Consider the following 24,751-nt stretch of genomic DNA (forward strand, 5'->3'; position numbering starts at 1 on the left):
AGATTATTAGGTCTATATTTTATTATGTTAGCTTTAGATGTACTTAACGCAGAATAACATGATAGTTATGTAATCCGTGTAAATAAGAGAAAGCACTTCTCGAGTAGGATTGTAAAAATGAGTTCACAGATAGCATACAATGTCAACATGAGCCGTAAAACCTGAGAGAATAGGATTGAAATGGGCTACAGCACATATGGCTGCTTCTGGTCTTTTAATGGGGTTTAACCTCAGCAGACTCCATGACCTGCTAGACTTCTGCAACGTGTAGAAAGAGTCATTAAAATCAGCTGATGTCTTAATAACTCCCTGATGTTTCAATCGTTCCTTTGGATAGAGCTTCACATAGGCTACTGACTAGACCATTAAATCAAACTGTGACACCCAGTGCAGTGCGGTCGCATTCACTCCCCCCAGCTACAAAACCTGCTGGTACTGAAGCTTGAACTGGCAACGTTTGGGTTTCAAGTCCGAGTCTCTAAACATTAGGTCACAACTGCCCACATCTATTTGCTCTAGGTCAGTGAGACCTTTTAGTTTTTTTGGTGAGCTACTGCCCTCTTCTGTAAGGTAAAAGTATACGGTGTTATAATTCACACATATTCCTCAAGGTCAATTAAAGCTTTAAAACATGAGATGAATGTTACAGAATGGAGCAAACAGCTCTAAATAGCAAACCATAGAGTACAGTTTTATCAATGATTAATATTTGTATCCTGTTGTGTAGTAATATTTTGTATCAGTTCTCCTCAGCTTTGTCTTAATAAGTTGAGCCTTAGTTGAAAGCTGAGCTTCAGTTTATAACTCAACAACTATATGCAACACATACAAAGTGTTTAATTCATCTTTAATAATGTTTTTAAAAAAATGCTAAGACGTTCTTTGGCCGGGACTGTTATGTCACCTCAAGGTCATCACAATGCACTTACAGGGGACTCTGCAGCTGGCTGGGACAAAAAGTTGGCAGAACTAGAACACAGATCAGATGTGCTGTACCAAATGCAGACATGTACACCAGAAAAGCAGTAAAAGGTATAGATAAAACTCTATATTGCAAACACCCTGTTTGCACTTATAATTATTACTTTTCATATTTCTTACATTTATATTAATGTATACAATGCAGATATATTATGTATGTGACAAATAATACATTTACTTAGAAATTGGTATATGTAAATTTGGACACGAATAAAGTGCCAGCTTCATAAAAGTTAATTGATTTATTTGATCTATACTGTAATTTACAGTTTTCTCTGCACAATACATTGTTTTTCATTTTTCTATGTGTTATGCGATTTTAACCAATAACTGTGACTGGTCTCATATTGTTCCATTGTTAATAAGTGGTGATAACAACTCCAAGTTCTTAGGTTTGAATTTCTGGGATTGACCACTGTATAAAATGCCTATATTGTACATTTAGGTAAAAGCCGCTGCCAAATACATACATCTCTTTTTTACCAATGATAATTATTATAGAAATAAATTGTGTGCTAATTGTTATTTTGCTATTCGTGACCACTTTGTTGTGACTCTGGAAAGTTCTTTTTATTATGTTGTTCGATAACATTTGTTAGAACATAGCGAGAGGAGATTATTGTGAAATGCCATTTAAAACAGTAAATGTAAATGTAACAGTGAAGTGAGGTCATACCTCACAAATGACTGACTATACATAAGCCAAACACAAATTTACCACAATGACTTGATTAACTTTTAAAAACTGTTACACAGTTTACAAATTACTAACAATTTCAACTAAAAGACTACATAAAAAGAAAAAAAGAAAAGCAATCATAAACATAACCAGCACAGTTTGGTTTTCCCCACATGCATTTTGAGTAGGATGGTTAAAGAGTTATAAAGAGTAAATAATAGTCAAAGATTTGCCTGTTGAATATGATCAAATCTTTTTTTTGACAGAATTTGTGAAATTTACCGTAAAACAAGAACGAAGCCAAGGATCAAACAAAACAAAAAGATAGATGAAACCTTGCACTGTGTAAGGCTTCATCTATAATGGAAGTTAAACAATGTACAGTAAATAGCACACAACACATACATGACTGCATATTAGTCTCGCTGATTGGCCGTTAATAATGACCTCATACATATGTCATCACAAGTTTCTTATTTCTCTCGTGAGATTCACTTTTTGAGAAGACTGATAGCTGAAATGTGGCACTTTCATTAGGGTTGAAAGTGGACGGTATGATGATATACTCCCCTGGGTCAAGCTTGAAGAAACTCATCACTTCTCTTGCATTGATAAAGCTCTCAGAATCTGCCACAGGTCGTATGCGAGTAAAGAACTTGGCTGGGAATTTCCCTACCTCATCTTTCACCTAAATGAGAGTAAAATAGAAACCTCTATTGAAGCAACTGTTGTAATTATATTGTGTAACTAAATTATTCACACAGCAAAAAACTTAGTTTTAAACACTTTAAAAATCATCAAGACAATAAATTGAGTCAGTGTTCATTATGTATATTTTACTTGCCCCTGTTGGTACCTGTAAAAATATAATAAGAAAAATAATTAGCATATCATCATAAATTATTTTGTATCACGTATTCTGTGACCTTTTCAGATTCATTAGACTCTATTTTAATACTGACCGGAAAAACACAGAAGCCAATGGAGTGGTTAGACACAAGACTTCTGTTTTTCTTTTCATGGATCTGCATGAGACACACCAGTATGTTTTCAGGGCAATTTCCACCAGCACAGTCCTCATCAAGCTCTTCAATCCTAAACCTAAACTGTGGGTTTGTCCAGAAGGTGTCTATAACACATCCAATGAATAAAAATACAAAATTAATCTTTGTTGTTGGGAAGTATACATTGTTAGTTGACTTGTCAACTTTTAAGGGAAACTATGGCGTATAGATGACTTCAAAGCTAGCAGACATTTCCTAAAAGCTTTTTTTAATTTCACATTTTAAGTAGATGAAATGGTTCACTTTTGATTAAAAGACCACACATTAGATTGCTAAACAATGTGTTCATTTTTACCGCGACCTAAACATTTGATATTGGATACCTTGATGATTCATGCATCCACCAGCTGTTGTTCCAGCCTCCCAGCTGCCATTATAGTAAGTGGACGTCCAGTGACATTTCGAGGAGCCACCCAAAAAATCAGGTTCGAGGCAACAAATATCCATGTCTTCAAAGCGTTTGGTAAAATCCTCCATTGATATCCTACAGTAAAATATGTGTCAGTGCAACACATGGAAAGTTCACACGGAAAGTAGTCATATCTGAAACAATAGTCAATCCTCACCAGAACTCCCCGTCATTGGCCAATGAACGGCACCTGGTTCTCTCCTTTTCACTCACTTGGTTCCACAACAAGGATCTGGATGATGCAAATTATGTAAATAGAAAAAATATATATAATTAATAGAACACTTCAATCTTGTAGTTATATGGGGTGTTCTGTTCTGCTCCTGGAAGGAGAGCGTTCTTCGGCGCCAAATGTAGCGCCAATCTTAAACAATGTGAATCCTTTGCTTGTAAGAGATTATAAAATGCAATACATTTTTTTCTGTTTTGGCTTTTTCTTCATGTCATAATATAGTAGTACACTTAGAAAAACATAATCAAAAAGAAAAAATGCATGGGAACTTTTTAAGATTAGTCTGATTTAAAGACTAGAGAGTTTTAAATATAATTTTTATAAGAAATTTGTATAAGAAATTAATTAAAAAAGGACATTTTAAATAGTCATTTTATATACAGACTTGTCAAGTCTATATGACAGGGGCTCATACCTGTCACTCCAATCACCGGTCCACTCACCATGTCCCCATGGGTTTAACACTCTCACCAGGTTTACTGGTTGTCCTTGGTATGTTACCTGTAATTTATATTGTGGCATTACACTTTTAGTTTAAAATAATGATAGAATTCTTACTAGCCTATTGTAAGTCTTTGATGGGCAATATAAATTTAAAAGAGCTCCCCTCAAAAGTAAAGAAATTTAGTGTTGGTCAGTGTAATCATCAATGTGTTTTTTCAAGGAATTTTCCTGGATCAACAAGAAATTAATTTATTTCCTGGATTAACAAGAAATTAATTTATAAAAAAAAATATTTTTCGAAATCATCTAAATCCCGAAGCTAAATCGATAATTCCCAAATTATGAACCCTGTGGGATAATAATTAATTATAAAAAAGTATTGCCATACAACAATACATCTTAATGCTAGAAATTACGATAGAAATTATATTATCAAAAATTTATTATGTATTCAAAAAGGCAGGACAACATTGTATGATTCAGAGCTTTGAGAAAATGGCATGTTTAAAAGATCTGTAGGCAGATATTATAAATGGCCTTGAAGAAACTGTTTTGTTCCCCAGTATTGATATATAATCTGATGCTAATCTGATTTGAAATTTGTTGAATTTTGTGCAGATTTACCTTGAAAACCCCTGTCACCGTATATGCATGACCCTCAACTATGCCATTAGGTAATACTGTGTTCGCAGACGTTTTCTGATTTTGTCGAAAAAACAGATTATTAGTGATGCATCCAGCAAAAATATTGATTTACTGTATATTATTATTTATTATTTAATGCATAATCTAACATGCATAACAGTGATTCAGTTTAACACAATAAAAATCCGTAACGAAAGGTTCAAGTTGAGTGCATGCTTACCCCCTGAGGAGTGCCACACCCTATCAGTGCTTTTGCTTTGGCTGCTCGATCCATCAGTTCCCACAAGTTAGAAGGAGCTGTTTTCAGCTCAAAACGCAAATGCACCCCACCAGTAAAGTCCTTGAGGGCCTCTGACACTAAACCAGCATGTGTGTCAGCATAGGAGCCACACACCCTATAAAAGTCATTATTCTAGTCAAGAACATGCTAGTGGAAAAGATGTGCATATAAACCAGACATGCTGTTCGCAGTCTTAAATTCCTGAAAGATTCTGCGACAATTGTTATCACATTCATTGTGTTAAAAGGTTGAATATGTTCAGTGTAGAAATTCTTCATAGAATTTATTGCTTTAATTTTACAAGAACATGGGCTACTGGTACTTACTTGGCATAAGCTTTCTCCAGCAAAGCGGGCCAAAACTCATTGGATGTTTTTGAATGAACAAAAATGAGTTTGCCGTCAATTGTTGGCAGTTTATCATCAATCACCACATCAATCCATTTCCCAAAACGCCAGAACTGTTGGAATCATTTAAGTAGAACGGTAATTCATTCTAACATAAAATTATAATGGGCTTAAAAGTTTCTGAATAATTATTTAAATCTAAAGGACCATATCAAGGAACGAAAAACCTTCCATTCCTCATTCAAAATCGAGCTTCATAACATAGTTTACACCTGCCACTAAACCAATATTGCTTTACTGTGTTCGCTTTTACAGGCATTACAAAGATAAGAAATTGCACATTTTTGTTCCCTGGACAATTTTTATAAAATTACACAGTTTACGAAACCACAAAATTGACTTGGATATTTGGTTTAGTTACCAAGGCTTGTTGTGACAACTACTCTCAGTTTCCCCTACACTTATGAGACAATAATGACCAAAGAACTCACTCTGAAGTGAAATATCCCCGAATAGTTCTTAGCGAATGACTGGCCAGCTGGCATGACCTGTTTCAATATATCCTTCTGGAAGGTTAAAGCTCCAACTGAAGCAAGAAACCAGCAGTTCCCTAAGCAGAACAAATGTTAATGGGTCAATGACAAATAAGAAAATGTCAAGTGGTGCGACCATATATTAATTTAAAATAATATACATTTAATGTATTTAGCACTGAGTATTTTTCCCCTCATATATAAGAAATTTAACATAAAATCATGCCAAAATATTTTATTAAGAATTTTATTGAGAAAATTAACATTTATTTCTCAGTTTTGTTCTCTGTTTGTATGTTCGGACGGTCGCACCACCTGACATTTTTGGTCTTTCAAACACCAAAACTCAAAAAATCTATTGAATTTCAATAAAATGAAAAGGGTTTCTTATAAAGGACATATTGTAGATCCATTTGATATATGACATGTATTTATTCAAATTCTTTTTAGGAAAATAAAGAATTTGGACAAAAACACGTCATTGACCCTAATACATGGATATGTAAATACAATTAGAATAATACATTGAACAATGACAAAACACAATTTTCTTATTTTAAACTAATTATTAAACAATATTTGTGTCAAATATATTTGTCTTAAAATCTTCAATCAGTGGATTTCATAGTTTCATATTTTTCATATTGCTAAGGGACTACGTACATAAATACACATATAAACTTACCTAAATAGGATCCTTGGGCATAGTCAAACCTCGAAACCCCCTTTACAATTAGCTGAGGGTCTGTCACTATTTGCTAAAGAAGAATAAATAACATATATTTTGATTATTTTAAGATTTTAGAACTGCAATGTAATTAAAAGAATATGTTCAGTAGATCTTAATCTTCCTGTGCATAGTTTTTTCACAGATGTCTTAGCTTGCTCACAGGGTCTAAAAGACAAACCCAGTAGGTTTACTTGTCCATTGCTTATCAGAGAATCTTACAGCATCTTTAAACAAACAAATTAAGGGTACAACTTTTTGCCTATAGAATCGTGTTAGGATAAACCCAGTTTTGATGCTGCATGCGTGAAACACCATGCAACATCAAAACATCCTTGAACTTTTTTGTTGTCCTGATAGAGCATACATTTCATAATTTAGTTTAATTCATTAAATAATAATTTCATATAGTTGTACCGTATTCTCATAACATTATTTATGCAACTACTGTACAGCTGCCACTACTCAGCAGCATTTGAAACAGAGTATGGTTTTCTCCAAAGCTGCTTTTTAAACAAACTGTTTTGTGACAAGCACTATACGATTAGACATGACTTCACTTGAATTATGTCTACTGATAAGACACCAAAACCCCTATTGAACTTGTTGGGAAATGTGACAAGCAAACCTTTTCAGACAAGCTTCATGAAAACATCTGTTCCTCCAAAGCAAGATTCTTTGCAAACTAAAATGTATTTTCTTTATAATGCACTTGGAAAGAACATTAATTAACATTTGTACCAAGATGAGAATTCAGTACAGGTAACTTACAGATGGTCTCAACCACTTGATTTTGTCCTGATTCAATTTAAGCTTCCTCCACGGATCAATGGAGCTCCTTTCGGGAGGGAACTTCTGATCGTCATATTTCTTTTTATTGACCTGGCAATTCTGGTGCAACTCCTGATAGTCCTGATCCAGGAATTTCACAGGAAAGGTGAGAGAACCCACATAACCTTTAGTGGTGCGTTCAATACGGGGTTTTTTGGTCACTTGAGTTGGAGGCATTTTTCTTCACTGAACAAAATCTCTTTCCTTAAGACAAAGCATATACACAAAGAACACTGCTTGATATTAAAAAAAAAATTAAACACAAAAATCATGAAATATGTTTAAACAAGTGTTAAGCTGTTTATTTTACAACCCACCAGACTTCAGACTTGTTTGACTTGTTGGGCAGTGTTATGTCCTTTTGTTTTGATATTTTGACAGCTGCGCTGAGAAATACATAGAGACTTGTTAAAATATTTAAAGATATTAGAAAAATTTACCTTAAAGGATACAACGGAAACATTGAGAGCCAACCTACATAAGAGGTCTTGATATACTAAACAGTTTTCTTCTCCTGCCTTAGGCTTACGAATTCCATGTTCAGGCAGATTTGCTGCATTCAGGGAGGGTGCAGTGAAGAGCTTTGTTTTTCATGAACGTCACTGTAAAGACATGCCATTGCACAAAGCGACTTTCAAATACCTCCCACCTTTAAAATTGCGTAACACTTGTCAGAATCCTGCCACATATCGCTTTGATGATGCTCCAGTGTTGAAAGTTACAATCTGCAAGAACTGGGAAGTCAAAGTCAGAGATCAACCGAGGCTAAGGTATCAGTAAGAAAAAGGCCATATGCCGTCCACAATGATCTTCATCATAAACTTATTACAGCAAAGTACTTTAAGAATATTTGTGACCCTGTCTGTAAAATTCAGACTAAAGTCATGGAGTTCAAGTAAGGAGAATTCATTTCAACCATTAATATCACTATCGCTATTTCAACCTTCGAGATGACCTTACTCAATCAATATTAAAGATATTAAGGTTATATTTACACATTATGTTCTTTATATTGTGTAGAAAACAGTAAACCACAAAGAATATCTTTAGTTGGAATTTATGGACTCACATATGACAAAAATTGATATTTATTGCTGTAAATGAAAGACATAGATCTTTCAAGATTTTTTGGAAAGAATGATTCTGAATTTTGAAAATATTTTATTTGCAAGTTTTATTGCACAAAACAATATCAGTTGACCACTTGGACTTGGCCTTATTTACTAAATTTTAAAAGATCAAAGCTTTATTATTACATAATGTCCCTTTAAGGATGATGTTAGTTAGAAAACACAGTCACATTTAAGCCAAAGTGTTTCTTGACAATTGCAAAGAGGCAATAGTCGTTTTGTGCAACTCGAAAGATGAAACAGCTCCAAAAGGGTACAAAGATAATAACAGGTCAGTTTGCAAGGCATTTTATTAAATAGCATTGACAGAACAGTTTTAAATCAACTTTAAGCAACATATACCGCAAAATTGTTTAAATGTAGTCGTTATAAACCTGCGTGTGCATGTATAGACATATCCCCTTAAATCACTTACAGTACATTTGTTTTTCTGACAAGGCTTGAGTAACCTCCCTCCACCACATAACAATCACGTGAAAACAGGGTTAGGCAGGTTCCAGTTATGAAAGGCGAGAAAAATTTAAAAAAAAAAATGGTAAGAAATACCAATGATAAGAAAAACAGGCTGACTAAAACCTGACCCACATAACAATCAACCCTTTGATATATTTTCTCTATCAAATATAAAACAACTCTGAAGGCTTTTAGATTGCTTTGCGTCGCAGATGAAGGAGATGAATGTCAGGACTGCTAAACTCTGAGTCTTGTTTTTCTAGTGGGACCTCTTCTGACTGGAAGTCTTGCAGAAGTAACTGTTACACACGATCATGGAACAGGAAAACAAGAACAGCATATTTAACCTTAAAAGACACTTACGTTGGCTCTTTTTAAATTGTATGGATCAAGTTCACTGACAGCTCTGTAACCGTTTTGAATCTCTTACCTCAAAGAATCTCTTTTCTATCTCAGGATTGACACCAACAGTGCGTTGCTCATAGCAGCAGATGATGTGTGTCTCAGGCCCAGCGAGGAGTTTCAGAGTCTCCGCTAGAGGCTCTACAGACTGAAACAAAGTTCATTCTAGTATCTACTGTGAAGCTAACTATAAGAGTATGGGTAACATTACAAGGCATTTTATGTTAATAAATAACTTTTTTAGGGAAAATGTATTGTTCTGCTATATACCTGCTCATAGTAGATACAGTCAGCCATCAGAATGTAATGAGGATGAGGTAGGAAGTCTTCCACATTTTTTCCCCTATAAAAGAAAGGCATTACAAATAAATAAAACAAAAAATATAAATATATATATATAAAACAGCTCCAAGTATGTGTCTCATGTTTTAGTTATGTTAGCTTAGATAGTTTAGCCAAGCCTAGGGATGTATCAACCACTTAGGAAGAAGAACCAACCACCAATCAACTTTTAACTGCTTTAACGTTTTGTTTCAGCAAACTAATTTGTACAAATATACCCTAATCCAATTAATCTACATCCGTCCGGTCATCTTCGGTCTGAAAAAGAGCAACGCCTGGTTGTTCCATCGCAGTGAGGCACCAAATCACTTACAATAACCTTTACTCATTCGGTTCCCCTGTGGTGGAACGAACCACCAGGCTCCACCCGAACTGGAGCATCCTTCACAACTTTCAAAAATGTAGTAGCATGGCCTTGTAAACTAACAGTACTCTTTAGTGTGTTGACAAAATAAGAGTGTCTGCCCAAATAATAAATGTAAATACTATTTATGATTCAATATACTCCTGCCACAACTTAAGTGACTGCTAAAACAAAGAAGATTTCCTTAAATTAAAATGATTTATGATTTCCAAACGTTCTCATTGTTTCTACACTACTGAGCAGCCAGAATAGGTATCAGGAAAAGCTCAAGGACGCACAAATAAACGAATAGAATGAAAAATATAATTTATGACTTTAAAAAAATATCCTGTAGGATGAAAGTTAGTACAAACCATTTTAGTACCTTGGCAGTAATTGAGCCTGTACGGATGAGTCCTTGATTCTTCCTAATGTTCAGTCGTAGAAGATGTTGCAGGTCTTCCAGGTCTGTTACTGTGACATTAGCCCTACAGGTGCACATTGATCAGTTTAAATAACAGTCAGAATGTTCGAGCATAAAATGAACACAAAATTTGAGCTTTACGCTTATTTACACATGCTGACACAATAGTATTCGCTTTGAACATAATTTATTACACTCACCCTAGAGTGGCAGCCACGAGACCCACGAGTCCTGTTCCTGCGCCCAGTTCAATAATGGTTTTGGCTGACCATGTACTAGCATCAGACTCAACATTGTAAAACTGTTGCGTTTCCAAATATTTTGATAAAACAATAGCAGCGTCCCATACTACACAGCCCACATCTCCTTTACTGCACTGATACATTCTTAAAACAGATCCATTGTTTTTCTCTATCTCTCTAACAAAATAATCCTCCAGCTCCTCATCTGCCGCCATGATTTCTTCTCCTACTTCTCTTGTGTTTATGGCGTTTGGCAAAACAGTTTAGAGTGCACTTTTGCCACCTATTGGCGTGGGGTGGGAAGTACACAAGGAGAACAACTACAGCTTGCTAATCAGAATCAGAATCAGAATGAGCTTTATTGGCAAGCATGTTTGCACATACAAGGAATTTGTTTTGCTGACAGGGGCATCCAGTACACAGATTCAGCAACAACACACAGAGACCATCAAGCAATAGAATACAGTTACACAGATGATTTAAATAAGGGCCTATGGGTATACAAAAATAAGAAATACAAAACAATAAACGTAGAGTAAATCTATAGAGAGTAAAGTTATGTGTGTATGTAAATATGTACAAGTAAAAAAGTAAAGTAAAATAAGAATAGACTATTGTAGTAAAAGGTATGTGTTATGTACAGCAAGATGAAATACAATTTACAGAAAAAGTTGTATAGATATTGTATTATCTGCAGGATATATTTAAAATTGCACTTTATTATTGCACGTAGTTTACAGAGTTATTGCACGAAAAATTTTAACAAACCTGTGTCTAAAAAGCTTCAAAACTGTTTTTTTCAAGTTTCTTATTCTTTGTTTTTATATTTAATATGGCTTTAAAATAAAAATCAAGATCAGTATGGCAGAAAGTAATATATGACGGTTTTGAATGTGTAATTTTGGTTTTATGGCAAAAATAATAAAAAGGTTAAGAGCATAATTTTGTGTGTTAAAAGTGTTCTGTATCCCAAGTAAGATATCTTCGTATATTATTTGTTATTTCTTCTTTTACATTTTGTATTCTTGTTAAATTTGGTATATTGTTATTCATCTTTCTCTTATTTGATATATTTCTTTGTTTATATTGTATAATTACAGTGCATTTGTGAGTTATATTAATCATTAATAAAAAAATAAAAAAACCTTTGTCTATCAAAAATGTGTGTACTACAAGATACACGCTTGACTGTTTCTGTGTTTCTTCTTTCTTTTTCAGCAAGCTGAACTATTAAATGCTTTATTGCACTGTACTGTAAGTTATTCTTCCCATAACATTTAATACTGAATGCTGGTTGAAAGTCTCTGTACATCCTAAGAGTAATCTATAAGTAAAGTGGACTAAATATATTTATTATTGTTTCGTGTATGGGTTTTCTCTTCTCAAAATGTTACCTTGACATTGGTGCGTGTGTGCACACAATCTAGCACACAAATATAGATAGCAAAAAAATTCTAGATACAGCCAACTGTCACAATTTCGACTATACATTGTGACGCTCGACACGCCTTAATAAACGTTTCTGTTGAACGTTATTCAAACTGACGGGAATCTAGAACAATTGAGAGAATGATCTCACAACATGGTCTTTAATTTGTTGTCTCACCAGAATATCATAAGAACATTCCAAGGAGTGTCATTTATATGTTTGTATATGTATAAGAGTTTGAATGAACTGTCAGCCGATTAACTCCACAGCTACTGATAAATACTATCAGAGAGAGAATTTCAGTGTTTAATGTATGTCTTACCTTGGCACCATAGCGTTTTAGAGACTAAGAAAGTGAAAACACTTTGTCATGCTTTCAAAGAGCAAGATGGTGGTTCTTCGAGTAGTTTCAGATGAAGTAATGGTATTTGTTTCAATCATTCAGCTGGAATGATGAGTCAAAGAATATCGTTTAATGAATCATCATAATATTGACATCGTGGATGTTGAGGTAATGGTATTGTGGTTGGGCAATTCCGTAAAAATGTCAACCATACCATGACATTATTTTTACCAACGGTTTTTACTTTGGTAAAAGCACAGATTTGAACATTTGATGGTTCAAATACCCATGTGAGATCTTTCTTTAAATTTGTAAAGCATTTGTTTTATTTTTAGTGCGTGATTTTTCATAGTAAGGTAAGTGCCATTTTAAACATTGTCACATCCATAACGCTACATATTCCTCATAAATGGACACATGAAAATGCATATAAAGTGACTATTTTATGTTCTAAAAAGAGGCATCCCTTCTCCATTCATTGAGTATTATTGCTTCAGGATTGTACATTTTATTTCACAGGAATCCTACAAAGTTTGTCGTCTCCCAAAAAAAATTTCATTTTTTCGTCACATCCATACTGATTGTTAATTTCCCTTTTTTAAAATAGAAGATTTGTTCATAGACTGACATTTTTTATGCGTGTAACACCATATAATGAAGCCACACCAATAGTCTTTATAGTTTTTGAATTGCTATTCAATGTCAATGGGTGTGTGCAGAAACTTTGAAAAGAGGGTGGGGTTTTAAAAACACTGGAGATGTCTTAAAAGAAGTGTAGAGCAGAATATAAAGAGTATTTAACAAGACACATAGTGATAATTTATTCTTGTACAGAGGAACTTTCTGTGGTTTTTATACATTGGAGCGTGAAGGTAAAGTACGCTAAAAATATATGTTTACTGGAAATGTTCAAATGCTTTATAAGGATGACATAATTATGAAAATGTGTGTCTAGTCTACCTCTATAACATGTTTAACATAATATATAATTATGTAAATATAAAATTAATATATAATTACAAAATAAAATAGAGAAATATTGTGGAATATTTATCTTGTAGCTTCACTATAGCTACTTTAAAACAATGTGTATTGAGAAAAGCATGAGATTAATTTTGGTTTGGATTACAATATTTTTTTGATATCTATTTTGTTGTTAATACTTATGAAGCATCTGATAAGGTCTTATTACTGTTATCGTCATTACAAAACCCATAAATTCCTATTATCACCAATCCAATGACACTTTCAAGTTTACTAAATGAAAATGTTTGCTTGCAAAACATCTCCTAATTTCTGTTCCACTCGAGTTGTTGCATTTTATCACATGTTTGTTCAGTGTGTATATGTGCGTATGTCCGTTCTTAATTTTTCTCTCTATGTTTAACTCATAAAAATTGATTTATTTTAAATAGTTCTTTAATTTATGCTGACTAAATGGATGGGGTCAATTTATAGGGCACCTTATATAATATATCTGGGTGTGTGAGCGTGCGTGCGGGGCATGCATGCGTATGTAAGTGAGTTTGTATAATTACTTAAAATTTAATTTGTGGTACTTTACATCAGTGTGTGGATTTTTTCATCATTCAGACTGACAAATAATAAGACAAATAATAAGATAACTTGATTATTAACCAACCACCAAAAAGAACAAGGCCTAAACTATTATCGTAATGATACTCACTATAGCCACAGAGGGGCGGATTATCTTTGGGTAACATAGAAATGTAAAACTATGCGTATTTATGTCTTTATAAAAGGGTCCTCCGCAAAAAATGCCTCCCCCTGATGTTACCAAAACACATGAAGATGTCGTGGGTTCCTTAAACAACCCACTAAAGTTCCTGGATCAAGACTACCAGACATTGCACCAAAGCCTCCTCTCCAAAAAACAGCAGTTCATTGATGAGTCTTTCCCTGCAAATAGCAGCTCTATTGGCAAAGGGCTGCTGTCCGAAGAGGATATGGCACAAATCAAATGGAAAAGACCATCAGTATGTAAAGACTGTTTAGAAGTGTTTCTGCATTGCTTTGCCCAAGTTTTCTTCCATTAAGTGTTTCTCTAAGATTTAAAAAAAAATGGACTGAAGGGCACATATACAAAACATGAAGTTTGCTGTTCAACATGATAAAAAAACTGATGGCTTTGAACAAAAGCATGACAATATTGAAAAATCACACAGTGTTTCACGTGTGCTGTAGCATGCACTACATTCTCTCTACTCTTTTTTTTATACCCGTCATTTCAAGTGATTCGATGTTTCTCCATTTTAAGGAAATTGTGTTGAACCGACCATGTCTAGTTGTGGATGAAGTGTCCAGATTTGACTATGCCCAGGGATCTAAATTAGGTAGGCCTACATCAATGTCTGGTTAATATGACACTATAATTGCTATTTTTACAATTCAACAATTGCAATTTTCCTGCATCCTCCAGTTCAGAAGCAATAATAATACATGTGACGTAAAAACAGTAAAATATTGTGCAGAAGCATAATCATGTTCTTTTATGTGTTAAGGAGACTGCTGGTTTTTAGCCTCAATCGGGGCTGTTAGTTCTCAGAAGGATATTATGGACCAAGTCATTCCAGCTGAACAGTCATTCAGCAAGGGTTATGCCGGAATATTTCATTTTAGGGTGAAAACCTCTTTCATGATTTTCTTTAGTTTCCTTCGTCATAATTTCACTTCTTGACATACACTTTGAATTTCTGTGTGTCTTTGTTGATCAGTTCTGGCGGTTCGGGAAGTGGATTGATGTTGTCATCGACGACCAACTTCCAACAATTAACAACAATCTTATTTTTCTGAGTTCCAAAATTATTACTGAGTTTTGGCCTGCCTTACTGGAGAAAGCGTATGCAAAGTAGGTGCCATAACATCCATTATATGCATTTTTATGCATAAAAAACTATAATTTCATGGAATTTACTGTTTTATTTTACAAATTTCCCACATATTTTTGACATTTGACTCGATTTACAAACATGGAAAGCATGTTATTTTATGTGAAAGTGACTGCAAGGACAAGTTTAGTACATAATATTTGACATTCTGTCATTAATATACTGTAATATGAATTTCCTTTACAGAGTATGCGGATCTTTTGCTGACTTACATGGTGGATGTGTATCTGAGGCTCTCCTTGACTTCACTGGAGGGGTGCACATACACTTTGACTTAAAAGTAGCACCTGCTTATTTGTGGAATATGATGGAAAGTGCATTCAAGTCAAAAACTCTCATGGGGTGCAGCACACCTCAAGGGGTAAGCAGACTTCATCCTGTCTGTCAGATTTGATTGAAGGTTGACATAGTAAATGACAGTACTGACATGCAGATAATTTTCCTTATGTTTAAAGGTACTGCATCCCCTGCCTCAAAAATATATCACTCTGCTTTTTCGTGTTTTTATTTATATACTATTAGGCAACATCTCAAAACACAGTGTTACCTAATGGCATAGTTGAGGGTCATGCCTACACAGTGACAGGTGTTTATCAGGTAAGATGTAAACCTCAACTTTTGACAGCTCTCCATCTCTGTGTATCCCTACATATTTCGTTAGTGATTCATTTGCCAGAAAAATTACAGATCAATTTGACTCATACCATTATTTTTTGTAAAAAAAATTCATTTATTTCAAAATCAACATATTAATAATATCGCTTTGGTGATTTATTGTGATGATTATGATGTAGAAATACTCATATCATGAGAGCTCAATTTTTTAATATTGTGCTTCATGCTAGCTGGACACATTTTTGTTCACACACAGTAGGCATATACTGTATACCGATTCTTATTTGAGTGTTTGTGAATGTGCTTCACTCTTCCAATGTTGTGCAAACAAGCCTTACATGACTGCACTCTAAATGATACTATGGATATGTTTAACAGGTAACAACTAAAGATCAGCAAGTTAGACTGGTGAGGATGTTCAACCCATGGGGAATGGGTGAATGGACAGGGAACTGGAGTGACATGTAAGATCTTCATGCATTTGGCAGCATCTTCACAAGAAGAAATACACACATGAAGTTGCAGGAAAAAGTCTTCATTACCAATCCATTCATTATCCTAATTTTGAGACCTCCACATCTTAAGGGTTTTCTAAGCCAGCTGGGACATGTTTTGAATCTAACCTGACATGCCTGGAACACCTTTACATAAACAATGTAAAAATGTAGAAAGGAATAAATGAGGATCTTAGTAGTTTGCAATGAATAATCACCAAAATGTACAGCTTTTCGACTCTTTTCTATGCATTTAAGACTTTACTTGATTCATACATGTACTGGAACGCCACAGGCAATACAACATTAAAATAATAGCATTTATAGTATGGGTCCATAGTATACAGAGGACAACATTTGCATTACATGTACATAATTCAATTGACATTCACATATCTGGGTTTTAGATTTGCTGTTATAAAAGAAATTGGTGGTGTTGTCTTCTGACCTGGAGTCTTTTCCCAATTGACATTCCTGAAACACCTTTGTAAAATGTAAATTTTTGGAAAATCGTTTTCAGATCACCTTTGTGGAAGACAGTGAGTGCAAATGACAGCAAAAACTGCCTTTCTGTGGCTGACAATGGGGAATTCTGGTAAGCTTGAACAGTTTTCAAATTAACTTAACTTAGGGTGACCACCCGTCCCGCGTAGCGCGTGCGCGCACAGCGTTTGAAGCCCAATTCATGCGTCCCGCAAATTGAGACCGTGTCACGCATAATCAATGCTTGCTCAAAAAAAAGTTTGTCGCTCTATATCATCGAGCCCCAGGCAGCCAAACGAACATTACTTGACAGTTCAGCACGCTACTGTTGCCACACCCACCCCTCAGTTGAACTGCTGACTAGGTTGTTCGGATGTTGTCATGACAGCGCGCGCACATTCACACACTGGAAAGGAACTTTTAGATGCGCGCTCCAATTTTGCAAAATGGAGAAAGAGACTGAGTCTGAGCCAGGGGCGATTCTAGGTTTTCAATATTAGGGGGGCTCAGCCTCCAATGAGGATATATATAGAGAGAGAGCCACACTCTAATAACCATATATTGTATACGTTACTAAAATAAATAATTAATAAAGAATATGCAGAAAAGCATAAATACAAGTTATTGTTGTTCAAATGAATATCACATTAGCCTAATCGGTCAATCTGCAACATTTATATTTCAAAGTGACAACAACAGCCACCGTCCATGAAATAAATATCACAATCAACTGCTGAATCATTATTTAGTAAAAATAACTTAATATGTTTCTCTGCCATTCATTCTGATTAGCACTAGCGCTGTCACTCTCTCTGCATGACTGTGTGTTCATCTATTACCTCCACAATATGTTTTCAATGAATGATAAAAATACTGAAGCGTCTGAAAACGACATAGAGCTTCTGTACACTTTTATTTCCTCTGAACTCAGAACAATGAATAACACTGCCGCACCGGGCTGAACTACAGTAACTCTTATCTGCCCGTCCTCTTTCTGTAGCTGTCAAAACTACCGTCGACTCTCTATAACTATAGCACATCATCATTAATGACACTTTCTGTGCGCTACAATATCATCTTGATCGTCGAGGTATGCCGTCATTGGTGTTTAGTGCTTTCATTTGGCTTGAGGTAAAGTTAACAGATAGTTAACGAGGGGTGAACGCACATAAAACTTTTAAACAGTTGAAGGGAATGGGTCTTGTATCGCTTCCACATCATATTAGAATGCATTTAAAAACAAAGAATGGCAAAAATGCAGATGTCATGTTAATGAACACACCATGTAAAGTTACTCTGCTAATTATGCTAACTCCAATGTGCTACTGTGTGAACTGAAGAATGCGCTAAATTACGCAGCCTAACGCCGTTTTCATAATATGAGTTTTAAAGGGGCCTATAAAGCGATCTCGAATTCTTGTACAGATTACATTACACACAATATTTTAGGGGGGGGGGGGGGCTGAGCTAGAACTTTAGCTCCCCTAAAAAGGGCCTAGCAACGCCACTGGTCTGAGCCATTAATTAAAAAGAGAAGGTGTGGGTTCAAGAAAGACTGGGAAAATGAAATAGCTAAAGTAAATCGTAAGTGGAAGTGCATTTGTCAATTCATTGAATGTTCAAAATATTGTGAATCTTTATTTAAAAAAAATATACATTGGCTGGCCTATTCATGAGCATACATCAGCTATTACACATGTTTAGGGGAATAGGGCATTATTAATATACCATATTAGGTGGTATGTGCTAGACATGGGTAAACCACTATCAGTGAGTCTGTCCGGGGGGTGGGGGCACCGCCGCGCCAGGCAGTGTCCCACATTGTCCCTCAGAAACACACCCCTTGTCCCCCCTTGGGCTTATTAGCAGGTGGTCACCCTAACTTAACTTGAAGTATATTCAGTAAGACAAATATTTATTGCAGGATGTCAATGGAAGATTACACCAAAAGCTTTAAAACCATGGATATCTGCTCTACCTCTCCTGATTTTCTGAATGGCTCTTCTAAATGTTCTTGGAGCTCCCAATACCATATCGGCCAATGGACCGCTGAGACCGCTGGTGGCATATGTACATATACTCCTGATCAAAATAGCAACTGTTTTTTATGTTAAGGTTAACAGATAAAAGTGACTGAAATTGCATATGCTTGAAGGGACCATCTGGAAAAATCCTCAGTTTCGTGTAAGGATTGAGAAGCCCAGTGAGGACTGTGCTGGTGGGGAGTGTCGTGAAAACATACTGGTGTCTCTCATGCAGAACCAAGAGAACAGACACAGAAAACAGCTTTCCCACCTGTATATAGGATTCTCTGTTTATAAGGTCAGTTTGACTAGATCAGTTTTCCATATTTAGAAATTAAAGGCATATTTGTGTGCAGTATAAATTGTAGTGTGTAGTGTGAAGTATGTTGTACATGCTCTACATACATATTTTTAATGTTATTGTGTTTACTTTCACAGATACCACCAGAGGCAAGTAAAAATTTATTCACAACAAAAATAATGAAAATAATTAAGATTTGTAAACAATCGGTACTGTTTAGCATGTTGACAAAATGTCTATATGCTCTCCAAAAAAAGCGTCTGCCAAATGAATAAATGTAAATGTAAATGCTAGTTCATAGAAGCTCATGTGATGAATTCTTATTCTCATTTAGATAAAAAATGATGGTGGGAAGTATTCAAGTTCATTCTTCAGGCGTAGAAGTCCTGTGGCAAAGACTGACACGTTTTCAAATTTGAGAGAGGTGATGAAGTTCTTCAGTCTGCAACCCGGAGAGTACCTGATTGTACCGAGCACAATAAGTCCGGGTGAAATGGCGTCCTTTGTCCTATCTGTTTTCACAAAGCATCAATGTAAAAAACGATTATAGTTTTCATAGGAAAGAGAGCAAGAAGATGTTTTCGGGTTATCTTTGGTAAAAACGATTGTTTTATATTTAATGAGGTGAAAACTGTCAAAATACAGTCCCAGATGTGTGATGCATTTGATATGTAAATACGTATAATGTTAGTTCTTATGTAAGTTGTGTGTTTTCATTTTGTGAGTTACACCCTGAAGAAAAAAAGGGGCCACAAAAGGCTCTTCACTTAGAACCCATAAAAGAACCATTTTGGCTTCCTGAAAGAACCATACAGTCAAAGGATTTTAAACGTTCACCCATTTTGTTCCTTTCTGGAGGAACCAGCTTCCATTTTAATGCTAGAACTGCTGTTTGTTATTTATGTCTAAACGTCTTTGTAAAAGTTGTTTTTTTTCATAATGCAGTCTACGTAAAAATCTCGTAAAAAATATATTTTTTGGCAGTTGGTGCACCAATCATGAATCATACAATTTTATTTTCCTGTAGAATGAATTTGTAAATTTGCTGTCTTTTTCTGTAATTTTACATGACTGTATTTTCAAAAATAAACTGTAAAAAACAGAAATTGCTGGCAGCTGGGGTACCAGAAATAAAATAGAAAATTCCCTGATTACTGATAAAATGACGTTTCCCTGTATTTCTTGTAAAAAAATTCTTTAATTTTAAGGTGTTTTTGACCGAATTATAAATAAAAACTGTAAAAAAGTCCTGTAAAAAGCAAACATTTTCATCAGCTGGGCTGCCAGAAATCAAAAAAGGAATTCCCTGTAAAATTACATGTTTTATCTGTTTTTCTTGTAAATATGCTGTATTTTGCATAGTTTTTTTTACCATATTTAAAAAATAAAACATGAGAAATCCCGAAAATTCTGTACAATTAAATATTTTTCATGTTTTTTTTCTGATAAAAGATTCATATGACTCTTTTAATATTTCACTCAGTTGGTTTCATTTGCACTAACTACATGCTTTAACATACATTTAGGACCAAACTCTTGATTCAAAGCTAGTCTCAGCCAGAAGTTGATTTTGCATTAGTTATGTAAAGTATTTCACAGTGAGTGAGTATGCCCCTCATGACAACATCATGGAGCTGATGGATGTAAGAGACCTTGCACTCCTCCACCTTCCATTTGAGGATGCTCCACAGATGCTCAATAGGGTTCAGGTCTGGAGACATGCTTGGTCAGTCGATCACCTTTAACCTCAGCTTCTTTTGGGGCCGTTATCGTGTTGGAATACTGCCCTGTGGCCCAGTCTCCGAAGGGAGGGAATCATGCTCTGCTTCAGTATGTCAAGGTGCATGTTCGCATTCATGGTTCCCTCAATGAACTGTAGCTCCCCAGTGCCGGCAGCACTCATGCAGCACCAGAACAGGACACCACCACCACCATGCTTGACTGTAGGCAAGACAAACTTGTCTTTGTACTCCTCACCATCTGAACCAAAATGTTCTCATCAGACCACATTACATGGTTTAAGTAATCCATATCCTTAGTCTGCTTGTCTTGAGAAAACTGTTTCCGGGCATGCTTGTGTATCATCTTCACAAGAGGCTTGCTTCTGGGACGGCAGCCTTGCAGATCAATTTGATGCAGTGCACGGCGTACGGTCTGAGCACTTACAGACTGACCCCACACCCAATCTACCTCTGCTGCAATGCTGGCAGCACTCATACTTCTATTTCCCAGCGATAACCTCTGATTATGACGCTGAGCATGTTCACTCAACTTCTTTACATTTACATTTACATTTAGTAATTTAGCAGACGCTTTTATCCAAAGCGACTTACAAGTGGGGTAGGTAATGGAAGCAATTGGGACAGCACAAGTACAACAAAAGCATAAGTGCAATCAAAAAGAAGACTGGTCTCATATAGCCTAACACAGTATACAGAATCATTCATTCATACTATTTTTTTTTTTTTTTTTAATGGTTAGAGAAGAAAAGAGAAGAAAAGAAAATAGAGTCAGAACAGATCAGTAAGATGTTGGCGGAAGAGATGTGTTTTCAGGTGTTTCTTAAAGATGGCTACAGAATCTGCAGATCTTGTAGCAGCGGGGAGATCATTCCACATAGGTGGAACAGATCCGGAGAAGGTGCGCGAGAGAGATTTTTTACCATTATGGGATGGCACCACAAGACAGCGTTCGTTTGCAGAGCGTAGGGATCTGGCGGGTACATATGTATGTATTAGGGAGCGAAGATAAGGTGGTGCCGAACCAGTGGTGGTCTTGTAGGCCAGGAGCAGAGTCTTGAATTTGATGCGAGCGACTATAGGGAGCCAATCTAACTTAATGAGAAGAGGAGCGACGTGTGCTCTCTTCGGTTCATTAAAGATAACTCTTGCTGCAGCATTCTGGATCATCTGTAGAGGTTTCATTGTGCAAGCTGGAAGTCCACCCAGTAGCGCATTGCAGTAGTCCAGTCTGGACAGGACTAGAGCCTGCACTAGGACTTGCGTAGCATGCTCTGATAGGAAGGGTCTAATTTTCCTGATATTGTAGAGGATGAATCTACAGGACCAGGCGGTGCTTGCAACTTGATCCGTGAAGTTGAGCTGATCATCAATCACCACTCCTAGGTTTCGTGCCTTTCTGGAAGGTGTGATGGTTGATGAGCCCAGTTGAATGGAAAGGTTGTGATCAGTCTTTGTATTAGCCGGGATTACAAGCAGTTCTGTTTTTGAAAGATTCAGCTGTAGGTGATGGCCGTTCATCCAGAGCGAGATGTCGGCTAGGCAGGCTGAGATGCGTGCAGAAACAGTCGGATCATCTGGACGACAAGACAGGTAGAGTTGTGTATCATCCGCATAGCAGTGATAGGAAAAGCCATGTTTCCTAATGACAGAGCCAAGGGATGTCATGTATACAGAGAATAGCAACGGACCAAGCACTGAGCCCTGAGGGACACCTGTGTCGAGATGTTGGGACTCAGACACCTCACCCCTCCAAGATACTCTAAATGACCTACCCGAGAGGTTAGACCTGAACCATTGTAGCACCATTCCGGAGACCCCCATAGCCTTGAGAGTGGACAGGAGGATGTGATGGTTAACAGTGTCAAAGGCGGCAGATAGATCCAGTAGGATGAGAAAAGATGAGTTAGAGGAAGCTCTTTCCAGTCTCAGGGCTTCAATAACAGAGAGCAGCGCAGTCTCAGTGGAATGACCGCTCTTGAACCCAGACTGGTTGCTGTCCAGGAGGTTGTTCTGAGTGAGGAAGGATGAGAGCTGGTTACATACAACACGTTCTAGACTTTTAGCAGCGAAGGGAAGTAGGGATACCGGTCTGTAGTTTTCTAACAGTGCAGGGTTAAGAGTAGGCTTCTTTAGTAGTGGGGTAATAAGGGCCTCTTTGAAGAGTGTAGGAAATGTGCCCGTGGTGAGAGACGAGTTGATAATGTGAGTCAGAGAGGGGACAACCGATGGAGAGATGTCCTGGAGAAGATGGGTGGGGATGGGATCTAGAGGGCAGGTAGTCGGGTGGTTAGAAGAAATTACCTTGGAAACTTCCTCTTCAGATAGGAGAGAGAACGAGGGGAACAAGCATGTGTCTAGGGATTGACTGTGGTCCATAGGCGGTGGCGCAGATAATTGATTGCTGATGGTGCTCGTTTTCTTTACAAAGAACGATGCAAAGTCGTCAGCTGTTAAGTCTGATGGGGGTGAGGGGGTAGGCGGGCAAAGGAGAGCAGAAAAGGTTTTAAAGAGCATACGAGGGTCAGGAGAGTTGTTGATTTTAGTGTGGTAGTATTGGGTTTTCGCAGAGGAGACATCCGCAGAGAAGGAAGAGAGAATAGACTGGTAGAGAGAGAGGTCAGTGGGTTCTTTTGATTTGCGCCACTTTCTCTCAGCAGACCTGAGAGAGGCGCGATGCTCACGGAGAACATCTGATAACCAGGGGTCTTTAGTCGACCATGGCGATGCCTGTTCTGACTGGAACCAGTCCTGTTAAACCGCTGTATGGTCTTGGACACCATGCTGCAGCTCAGTTGTAGGATCTTGCCAATCTTCCAATAGCCTAAGCCATCTTTATGTAGAGCAAAAAAATTCAGATCCTCAGAGAGTTCTTTGCCATGTAGTGCCATGTTAAACTTCCATTGACCAGTGAGATAGATAACACCAAATTTAACACACTTGCTCCCCATTCACACCTGAGACCTTGTAACATTAAGGAATCACATGACATCAGGGAGGGAAAATTAGTAATTGGGCCAACTTGGAGATTTTCACTTAGGAGTGTACTAACTTTTATTGCCCGTGGTTTAGACATTAATGGCTGTTTGTTGATTTACTTTAAGGGGACAGCAATTTTACACTATTATACAAGCTGAACACTCACTACTTTACAGTGTAGCAAAGTGTTATTTCTTCAGTGTTGTCACATGAAATGATATAATAAAATATTTACAAAAATGTGAGGGGTGTTCCCTTCTGTGAGATACTGTATCTGTTGTAGAGGTAGTAGGGATAGTGCTGTCTGATATGATTAAGAAAGAGCCCAGATGACGCCATTCACCTAGGACGCTGCATGTGTGCATAGAATCTGGCACACGAATTTTGATCATTTTGGTTAAATATTGTCTAATTGTGTCTTATTTCAACTTTCTTTCTTTCGCTTTGCTTATTGTTTAATTAGTAAATCTAAACACTCTGAAATCTTCTCTATACCACTTGATTTCCCTGTTATAGAACCTTGTTGAACAATAATATTAGAATGTAACATTACATTCATTCTTTTTAAATACTATTTTTTATCTTATTAAATATCTCTTTCCCTAAATCATCATAATTTACTGTAATAGCTCATTGAAACACTAAAATCAATTGCATTGAAGAGGTTTCACAACAAATTCAACACACAGCCAACTGTCATAATTTCCACTATTATGACGCTCGACACGCCTTAAGAAACGTTTATGTTGAACGTAATTCAAACCAGACGGGAATCCAAAAACAATTGATAGAATGATCTTACGACATGGTCTTTGCTTTGTTGTCTCAATAGAATTACATAGGAACATTCCAAGGAGTGTCATTTATATGTTTGTTTTTGTACAAGAGTTTGAATGAACTGTCAGCTGATTAATTCCGCAGCTACTG

At 36.3% G+C, this 24,751-nt stretch overlaps 3 protein-coding genes across 6 annotated transcripts; 1 reads left to right on the forward strand and 2 right to left on the reverse strand.

The window, feature by feature from the left end:
- Positions 1–1,300: 1,300 nt before the first annotated feature.
- On the reverse strand, positions 1,301–8,423 carry LOC130437411 (calpain-1 catalytic subunit-like). 4 transcript variants are annotated; one of them, XM_056768793.1, is made up of 14 exons: positions 7,651–8,423; positions 7,490–7,553; positions 7,113–7,376; positions 6,300–6,372; positions 5,573–5,691; positions 5,061–5,194; positions 4,675–4,849; positions 4,434–4,508; positions 3,781–3,866; positions 3,291–3,365; positions 3,048–3,208; positions 2,623–2,789; positions 2,505–2,516; positions 1,301–2,348 (listed from the first exon to the last, which is right to left on the reverse strand). In XM_056768793.1, the coding sequence occupies exons 3-14, from the start codon at positions 7,347–7,349 to the stop codon at positions 2,109–2,111; spliced, it is 1,554 nt and encodes a 517-aa protein (XP_056624771.1). In that variant the 5' UTR covers positions 7,350–7,376; positions 7,490–7,553; positions 7,651–8,423; the 3' UTR covers positions 1,301–2,108. The 4 variants fall into 4 exon arrangements, with proteins under 4 accessions (XP_056624771.1, XP_056624769.1, XP_056624772.1 ...); XM_056768791.1 differs by having other exon boundaries at positions 7,490–7,558; XM_056768794.1 differs by having other exon boundaries at positions 7,490–7,558; positions 7,647–8,423.
- Positions 8,424–8,574: 151 nt separating this feature from the next.
- On the reverse strand, positions 8,575–10,761 carry vcpkmt (valosin containing protein lysine (K) methyltransferase). The gene is made up of 5 exons (XM_056768796.1): positions 10,467–10,761; positions 10,217–10,330; positions 9,428–9,500; positions 9,186–9,305; positions 8,575–9,054 (listed from the first exon to the last, which is right to left on the reverse strand). Exons 1-5 carry the CDS (start codon positions 10,721–10,723, stop codon positions 8,947–8,949), a joined length of 672 nt encoding a protein of 223 aa, XP_056624774.1. The 5' UTR covers positions 10,724–10,761; the 3' UTR covers positions 8,575–8,946.
- Positions 10,762–13,060: 2,299 nt separating this feature from the next.
- Positions 13,061–20,505, forward strand: LOC130436920 (calpain-1 catalytic subunit-like). Its single transcript, XM_056767958.1, has 13 exons — positions 13,061–13,152; positions 14,044–14,277; positions 14,559–14,634; positions 14,803–14,921; positions 15,016–15,149; positions 15,376–15,550; positions 15,712–15,786; positions 16,183–16,268; positions 16,819–16,893; positions 18,706–18,851; positions 18,937–19,103; positions 19,244–19,255; positions 19,441–20,505. Exons 2-13 carry the CDS (start codon positions 14,059–14,061, stop codon positions 19,654–19,656), a joined length of 1,500 nt encoding a protein of 499 aa, XP_056623936.1. The 5' UTR covers positions 13,061–13,152; positions 14,044–14,058; the 3' UTR covers positions 19,657–20,505.
- Positions 20,506–24,751: the final 4,246 nt, after the last annotated feature.

This window comes from Triplophysa dalaica, chromosome 15, assembly GCF_015846415.1.
Source record: "Triplophysa dalaica isolate WHDGS20190420 chromosome 15, ASM1584641v1, whole genome shotgun sequence".
Lineage (NCBI taxonomy): Eukaryota > Metazoa > Chordata > Actinopteri > Cypriniformes > Nemacheilidae > Triplophysa > Triplophysa dalaica.

What these genes read in the sequence shown, in the direction of transcription:
- LOC130437411 (XM_056768793.1), bottom strand. Translation starts at nt 7,349, where the DNA reads ATGCCTCCAACTCAAGTGACCAAAAAACCCCGTATTGAACGCACCACT. An exon ending in GGTGTGGCACTCCTCAGGGG is followed by an intron (nt 4,509 to 4,674) that starts GTAAGCATGCAC and finishes CGACAAAATCAG; the next exon opens with AAAACGTCTGCGAACACAGT. An exon ending in ACCGGTGATTGGAGTGACAG is followed by an intron (nt 3,366 to 3,780) that starts GTATGAGCCCCT and finishes TGCATCATCCAG; the next exon opens with ATCCTTGTTGTGGAACCAAG.
- vcpkmt (XM_056768796.1), bottom strand. Translation starts at nt 10,723, where the DNA reads ATGGCGGCAGATGAGGAGCTGGAGGATTATTTTGTTAGAGAGATAGAG. An exon ending in ACTGTATCTACTATGAGCAG is followed by an intron (nt 9,306 to 9,427) that starts GTATATAGCAGA and finishes ACTTTGTTTCAG; the next exon opens with TCTGTAGAGCCTCTAGCGGA. An exon ending in TAGAAAAGAGATTCTTTGAG is followed by an intron (nt 9,055 to 9,185) that starts GTAAGAGATTCA and finishes CGTGTGTAACAG; the next exon opens with TTACTTCTGCAAGACTTCCA.
- LOC130436920 (XM_056767958.1), top strand. Translation starts at nt 14,059, where the DNA reads ATGCCTCCCCCTGATGTTACCAAAACACATGAAGATGTCGTGGGTTCC. An exon ending in ACAGGGAACTGGAGTGACAT is followed by an intron (nt 16,269 to 16,818) that starts GTAAGATCTTCA and finishes AATCGTTTTCAG; the next exon opens with ATCACCTTTGTGGAAGACAG. An exon ending in TGAGACCGCTGGTGGCATAT is followed by an intron (nt 18,852 to 18,936) that starts GTACATATACTC and finishes ATATGCTTGAAG; the next exon opens with GGACCATCTGGAAAAATCCT.